Raw genomic sequence first — 6,746 nt, 5'->3', positions numbered from 1 at the left:
GCTGACTCATTAGCACCTTCCTGTGTCGCAGGCAGGACCATGCACCCCTCGGAGAGACCCACAGCCTCTCCTGCCCGTCCACTGATGAGCAAAGCCCACATTGTGAGGAGCCCTCTGAGGCCCTGAACACCTCCTCAGCCCTGAGCTCCCATCCCCACATCCTCAGCCCTGAGCTCTGGTCCGCACGTCCTCAGCCCTGATCTCCGGTCCCCATGCCCTCAGCCCTGATCTCCGGTCCGCACGTCCTCAGCCCTGAGCTCCTGTCCCCATACCCTCAGCCCTGAGCTCCCATCCCTGCGCCCTCAGTCATGAGCTCTGGTTCCCACGTCCTCAGCCCTGAGCTCCCATCCCTGTGCCCTCAGCCCTGAGCTCCGGTCCCCACATCCTCAGCCCTGAGCTCCCATCCCCGCACCCTCAGCCCTGAGCTCCGGTCCCCATACCCTTAGCCCTGAACTCTGGTCCCCACATCCTCAGCCCTGAGCTCCGGTCCCCGCACCCTCACCCCTGAGCTCCGGTCCCCGTGTCCTCGGCCTGTGGTCTGAGGCCCTGTCTCCTCATCCTTAGACTGTTGCTTTTCCTTCCACACCTGCAGCCTCCAGGACATTCTTGCTTCCTGAAGGCCCGTCCTGGCTACTGCTCTCCCTCCTCCCTAATCCCTCCTGCTCCTCATCCAGGGTATTGTCCTCAGTGCTCTGTGCCACCTTCTTAGGGAATTGTTCTGCATTCAGATTCTTTGTTCTTTGCTCTCCCTCCAGTGCACGGAGTAATAAGGGCCCCACTCTCAAGAAACCTCCCATGCGCCACTCAGTCAGTCTCATCTCATTACCCATCAGGCTGCGCCGGGCCCTGGGGGAGCTGCGGGAACTGAGCGCATGGGTGACCTCTTGATGAGTGTCCTGAAAGCCAAGCCTTGGATGCCATCTTTGAGGTCCCCTGTGAAACAGCGCAGCTTCACCCAGCACACCTGGTGCCCCTGCTCACAATGACCGCGGTCCCCCCGGGCTCCCTGTTCTCCCTGCCCTCACAGGGCCTCTCAGGCTCTCTGTGCAGGAAGAAGATGGGATTGAGAAATCACAAGCAATCCCAGACCTCAAAATCATCAAGTGAAACGAGTGTTGAAACACAGGCTTTTTTTGTAAACCACTGAGAAACCTGTCAGAGCAAATGGGGACAATGTTGGCAGATTCCTTACTTGTTTCTCCGCAGCTTTATGAAGCTAACTGAAAACAATCGCCTGTATTTACAGCATACGGCGTGATTTGATTCTTGTATGCGTTGTGAAATGATTGCCACACGGGACCTCATTCATGCCCCCGTGCCCTCACGGGGCTCTCATTGTGTCTGTGGTGAGGTCCGTGAGTATCAGGGCCACCAAGCTGGGCATCAGGCCCTAGAACTTATTCCTCTCCCAACGGCACCCTCACCTGTGGACAGCACGTTCCTGTTCCTGACGCGCGGCCACCCACTGCTCCACGCTCGTCCCTGCGGGTCTGGCTTTCTGAAACTGAGTTCCTTACGTGCCACGCCGCCCACCGGTTCCCGCACTGCCGATGGCCGGCCCTCCCTGACACTGCGCTGCCTGCACCCTGGCTGGACCTGGCTCCCTTTCCCTGTACCAGGTCAAAACCTCTTCTGAAGACAAGCTGCCTTCGGTTTAGAGATAAACAATGGATCCATGTTTTCTTCACTTGGCTCTTACTGCCATACTTTGAACTGCTCTTATAAAGAAAGTTAAGGGATGATCACGTAAAACAAACCCCCCCACCCCCCGCCACCTAATCTAAAGGCTCTGATGTTCCACAGTGAGGCACAGCAGGGGCTCCGGAGGCTGAAAACTCACTATGTTGTGTGTGTGTGTCTGCATCTCAGACCTGCTGCGTGGGGACCGGTGTTGTCTGATACGGCTGACCCCTGGAAGCAAGCGGACACTGAGTGCCCACCGATCTGTCCCCCGTAGTTCAGGCAGCCGGAGAGGCCGCCTCGAGTGAGTGTGGGGCAGCACGCAGTGTTGTGAGGGTGTTTAAATACAAGGGCTCGGGGGATTTCAGGTGTCAGGCTTCCTTGCGCAGCTCAGTTTCCTTCTGGAAACAGTCAGACGTGGTGCTGAGATCCATCCTCCATGCACTGCAGCTCCTCTCTCTGCCAGGAACTCGGTTTGTCCCACCGTCCCTCAAATCTGCCCTTCAGCCTGTTCCCCGCAGGGACAGATGAATTGCGCATCCAGAGAGACCCCTCGATTTGGGGCTTTGGGATTGTGGGACGTTCTTTCACAGTCTGCAAAGGAGCGCAGCTCAGTCAGTGCCTTCTTCTGAGAAACTGTGCCCTTCCTAGTCTAACTCCAGACCCCCACCTCCTCTCCTGAGCCTTTTTATGCCAGGTCCCACGTCCCTCTCTCCCCTCTTGCTCTCACCTCCAGCCTTTGCTCTGCTCACATTCATCCCTCTTCTGGCTCCCTTGCCCAAGCAGCTCCATTGCCCAAAACCAAGGAGTTGTCCTGGCCACCCTCTCTTCCCTCTCCATATGCAATCTGTCCCTGGGCCTGGAGCTGCTTCCTTTTTGCTGTCACAGAAACCTGTCCTTTCTCCCATGCCTTAGCCAGACGTGCAGCCGGCCTCACCCTTTCAACCTCTGGCCCGCCTGCCTGCCGCAGGGCATATGTCTAGAACATGCACCTGCTTGTCTTCAGCCCAGAGTGCCCTTCCCACAGCCCCACCTCGTCTCCGGCACCCTGCGTCCCTGCTCTCTGGCCTTCCACGCTGTAGCCCTGCTGACTCCTCACAGCTCCCGGAGAGCACTGAAGTCAGCCTTACACCCCGTTCCACTTTGCCCCACTACCTGGACGCCCCTTGCATTTGCCCCGTCCTTTTAGTGAATGTGCAATGAGTAATGCCTGTGCCACATGGATGAGTCAGAAGTGGTCCCTACCCCCCTGGGAACTGCAGACTGCAGGAAAGATGGATATATGAATGGCAACCACAGGAAAGCCAGAGGACAGCGGGGGGCTGGAGGAGGGCACATTGCACTATCAGGAAGATCAGCTGACCCTTCCTGGAAAAGGTGGCATGCACAGGAGGCCCACAGAGCCTCTCGCAGTGGCCAGAGGCCGAGGAAGGAAGGGAGGCAGTGGGCTGGAGGCGAGTGTGGCACGAGGGACGCGGAGCCGGCAGTGCGGTGGGGAGCAGGGTGGCAGGGGGAAAGAGAGGGAGGCTGCAGGGGTGACATGGTCAATTGATGGAAGGGCTCTGCAGCAGAGGCAGGATGGCGGAAGAGCACTTGGGGGACGTTCAGCAGGGGAGTGACCAGGTCCACCGGCCCGTGTGAAAGCGCACCCTCACTGCTACATGAAGAAGATTGCAGAGAGTTGACGCTGGAGGTGGGGGCTTCCCGGGGGCCATGCTGCCATCCAGGCAGGAGAGGCCAGGTGGGACCAAAGCAGGAAAGGCAGGAGGTCGAGGCTGGAGAGAAGCAGCACCGTCCAGAGGCATTTCTCATGAGCAGTGCGCGGGCAGTGCTTGGCGGACGGAAGTGGGAGTTTGGGGTGTGACTGGACAGCTGGCCAGAGAGAGGCTCCAATAGCCAAGAGTGGGTCCTAGAGAAAGGAGAGGCTTGGAAGAAGCTCTCTGCGTTAGGCATTGGGCCTGCTGTGCTGGCCTGTGAGGTCTGACAGGAAAAGAGGTCAGGGAGCATCTAGGGAGTCCCACAGCGGGGAGGATGCCACGGTTCTTGGGGCCCCATAGTGGGGCAGGTCATGCAGGACCCGTGGAATCCTGCAAGAAGGGAGGTCATGGTGTCCCTGAGATCCTGCAGGAGGGGAGGCCATGGCATCCCTGGGATTCAGCAGGAGGGGAGCTCATGGCACGTCAGTGGGATCCCACAGGAAGGGAGGTCACAGAGCGTCCATGGTATCCCAGGAGGGAGGCCGTGGCATCCCTGGGATTCAGCAGGAGAGGAGGTCATGGCACGTCAATGGGATCCCATAAGAAGGGAGGTCACGGAGCGTCCATAGTATTCCAGGAGGGAGGCCATGACATCCCTAGGATTCAGCAGGAAGGGAGGTCCTGGAGTGTTCCCAGGATCCGGCAGGAGGGAGGTCATGGCACATCGGTGGGACCCTGCAGGAGGGGAGGCCGTGGCGTGTCAGTGGGCTCGGGCAGTGAGCTTTGTGGACGTCGATGTCTTCCGCTGGGTGGGTGGTGGCTGTTTCTCTCAGCAGTTGTGGCTATGAGGTCAGCATTGGCCTCTCCCCTTCACACTCAAGCTCCCCTCTGCAGACTCGGTTGACACCTGTGGCTTCTTTTCTGTTTCTTGGTGCCTGACGCAGAAGAGGTGCTTAGTAAACCCCAAATGTTAGTCAGCCTCCTTCCCTGGGCCAGGTCACCTTGACCCCGGGCTGGGGTCCTGATGGGCATTATTTTCTCAGCACCGTGGATAGCGCCCAAGTGCCTGTTGTGCGGGAAGATGAAGGCGCCTGCTGGCCTGTGGCAGGGCGATAAGATGCCTTGAGTCCCTGATTGTCTGCCCCAGAGTGGGGTGGTTGGCAGCATCCCTCCTCCTGTCTGATGAGCTCAGAGGCCCCGGCTCTCTGTGCTTCATGTATTTCCTCTGCCTTGCAGATCATCCCGAAACCAAGCGAGCCGGCCCGGCAGCCAGAGAGTCACCCAGAGGAGACGGAGGAGGAGCTCCGTGAGCACCAGGCTCTGCTGGACGAGCCCTACCTGGACCGGCTGCCGGCGCAGAAGGAGGTGCACGCACCAGCTGGCGTGCAGGTGAAGCAGGAGCCCATTGAGAGCGATGACGAAGAGGCAGAGCCCCCTCGGGAGGGGGAGCCGGGCCAGCGCCAGCCCAGTGAGCAGGAGCTGCTCTTCAGACAGGTGACTACAGGCAGGGAGGGCACCAGCAGGCTGGCACGCACAGCCACCCTCGGTCCCCGGGCGGCATCTTCTGTGTGGTGTTCACGGGAGCTGCAGGGCATCCTTGCACTGTCGCTGTCCAGTGTCTCACCCGTCTTGTCCTGGCCAGTGAGGGAGGTTGATGTGGCTTCTGTTTTGTCCCAGCTGTTCCTAGGGATTCGAGATGTTTGCCCACTGCGAGTGGTTACCTAACTGCTTTCCAGCCATGCACAGGCCCCAGAGAATGGGTTTCCTTCCTGTTTGTAGGCTGTAAATGATCACAGCATCCACGTGTTAGTGAGATACAGCATGCTTTTTAAAGAAGTGAAGGAAATAGAGGTATTAATTGATCAAAAAGACAGGCAGGGTCAGAAGTCAAGACCTTTTGTGGCCCAGTGGTGCTAATGAGCAGCCCTGCAGATCCAGACAAGATGGGTACGATCGTGGCACCCAGAGCCAGTAAGGCTTCAGGGCACTGACACCCAGTAACCAAATGCACAGGAGCCTGATGAAGAAGGCCAGTGAATGATTGGTTAATTTCCAGTGAAACATAAAACTTCTGAGTCAACAGAAATACCTAAGGCATTTGGGCAGCCAGCTGGAGCCCCGTATCTGCAGCTAGAGTGTCCTCAGAAAGGTGGCTTCCTCCCTATAGGCAGGAAGCGAGCCTGAGGAACCACAGCTGTAGGATTTGATTCTGTCCTCCAGCAGCAGAGCTGCTGCCTCGGCTGCAGGAGCCACTGGATCACTCCCTCCCTTGTCTCTGGACTCCATGCTGGCCATGCCACTGAGCACCTCCCCAGCTTCCTGACTGCCAGCTGTGTGGCCAGAGCTGCATCTCTACCCCCAGCAGCACCCTGGAAGCCAGGAGCAGGACGCCCTGCAGTAAACTGTTCCCTTTAATTCTCAGCTGCAGATCTTGGCACCGAATGAATCAGTGTGGGGCCTTGTACCTGGAGCACCTAGACCCAAGCCTGCCGCAAGGGGGGTCAGGTCTCAGTGGTCTCCAGAGGCTTCTGGGCCAGGAGCCCTTCTCTACCAAGCTTCCCCCGGCGGCTGGCATTGGGTGCTATTTCTCCTTTTTGTTCAGAGGGCGGCCTCTCTCTAATTTCTGGGCCGTCTTAATTAGCACCCCGGGCACTAAACACTACACAGCCCAGCAGCCTGGCAAAGACAGAGAGAGAAAGCCCCGGGCCTCTCTGGTGCACACACGGTGCTTCGTGGCGAACACTCATCCACAGGTCCCGTCTGACAGGCCCGGGGTGGGGGCCTCTTCCTGTGGTCGGGCCTTGAAAGTCGATGAAGGTCTGAAATTCAGTGTGCTATTATTATGCAGATAAGAAGTGGGAAACTATTTACATTAATAATTTTTAGGACTAGTTTCTCATAGATCGGCGTTTACTTTGAAAAAAGAGGCTTGTTATATTCCAAGCGTGAGACAATGATTAGAAACACCTAATTTCTGTTCTCTCTGGAGAGTAATGGGCAGAACTCCTTATCAGGGAAACTTGGTAGTACACGGAGCAATTTGCCGAGGTAAACCTAAGGCGGGTCACCTTCCAGCCGGCGTCCGGGAGGATTGCTTATTAACCGCTTAACGGCGTGGGGCCCACGACAATCCCAGCTGAATTTGGTTAGCCGCAGACTGGGGGCCTGTGGGTGCTGGCTCCTACTCCAGCTCCTGCTCCAGCTCCTCCGCCTGTCTCGGGACTCCCCTCTTCTCTGCTCCCTCCTGGCTCTGATTCCTATTTTTTTCTTTTTTTGAGACGTAGTCTCACTCTGTTGCCCAGGCTAGAGTGCAGTGGTGCCATCTCGGCTCACTGCAGCCTCCATCTTCTGGGTTCAAGTGATTCTTCC

At 57.7% G+C, this 6,746-nt stretch overlaps 1 protein-coding gene across 1 annotated transcript in view; it reads left to right on the top strand.

Moving 5' to 3' along the window:
- HDAC4 (histone deacetylase 4) overlaps positions 1–6,746 on the top strand; it is a 271,636-nt gene that overhangs the window by 195,644 nt on the left and 69,246 nt on the right. The window contains exon 12 of the mRNA XM_011980321.1: positions 4,614–4,871. Coding sequence (XP_011835711.1) covers positions 4,614–4,871 — 258 coding nt within the window. The remainder of the gene's footprint in view (positions 1–4,613; positions 4,872–6,746) is intronic.

This window comes from Mandrillus leucophaeus, unplaced genomic scaffold, assembly GCF_000951045.1.
Source record: "Mandrillus leucophaeus isolate KB7577 unplaced genomic scaffold, Mleu.le_1.0 Scaffold21, whole genome shotgun sequence".
In the NCBI taxonomy this organism is placed as follows: domain Eukaryota; kingdom Metazoa; phylum Chordata; class Mammalia; order Primates; family Cercopithecidae; genus Mandrillus; species Mandrillus leucophaeus.
This window is presented reverse-complemented; position numbering and strand designations above follow the sequence as displayed.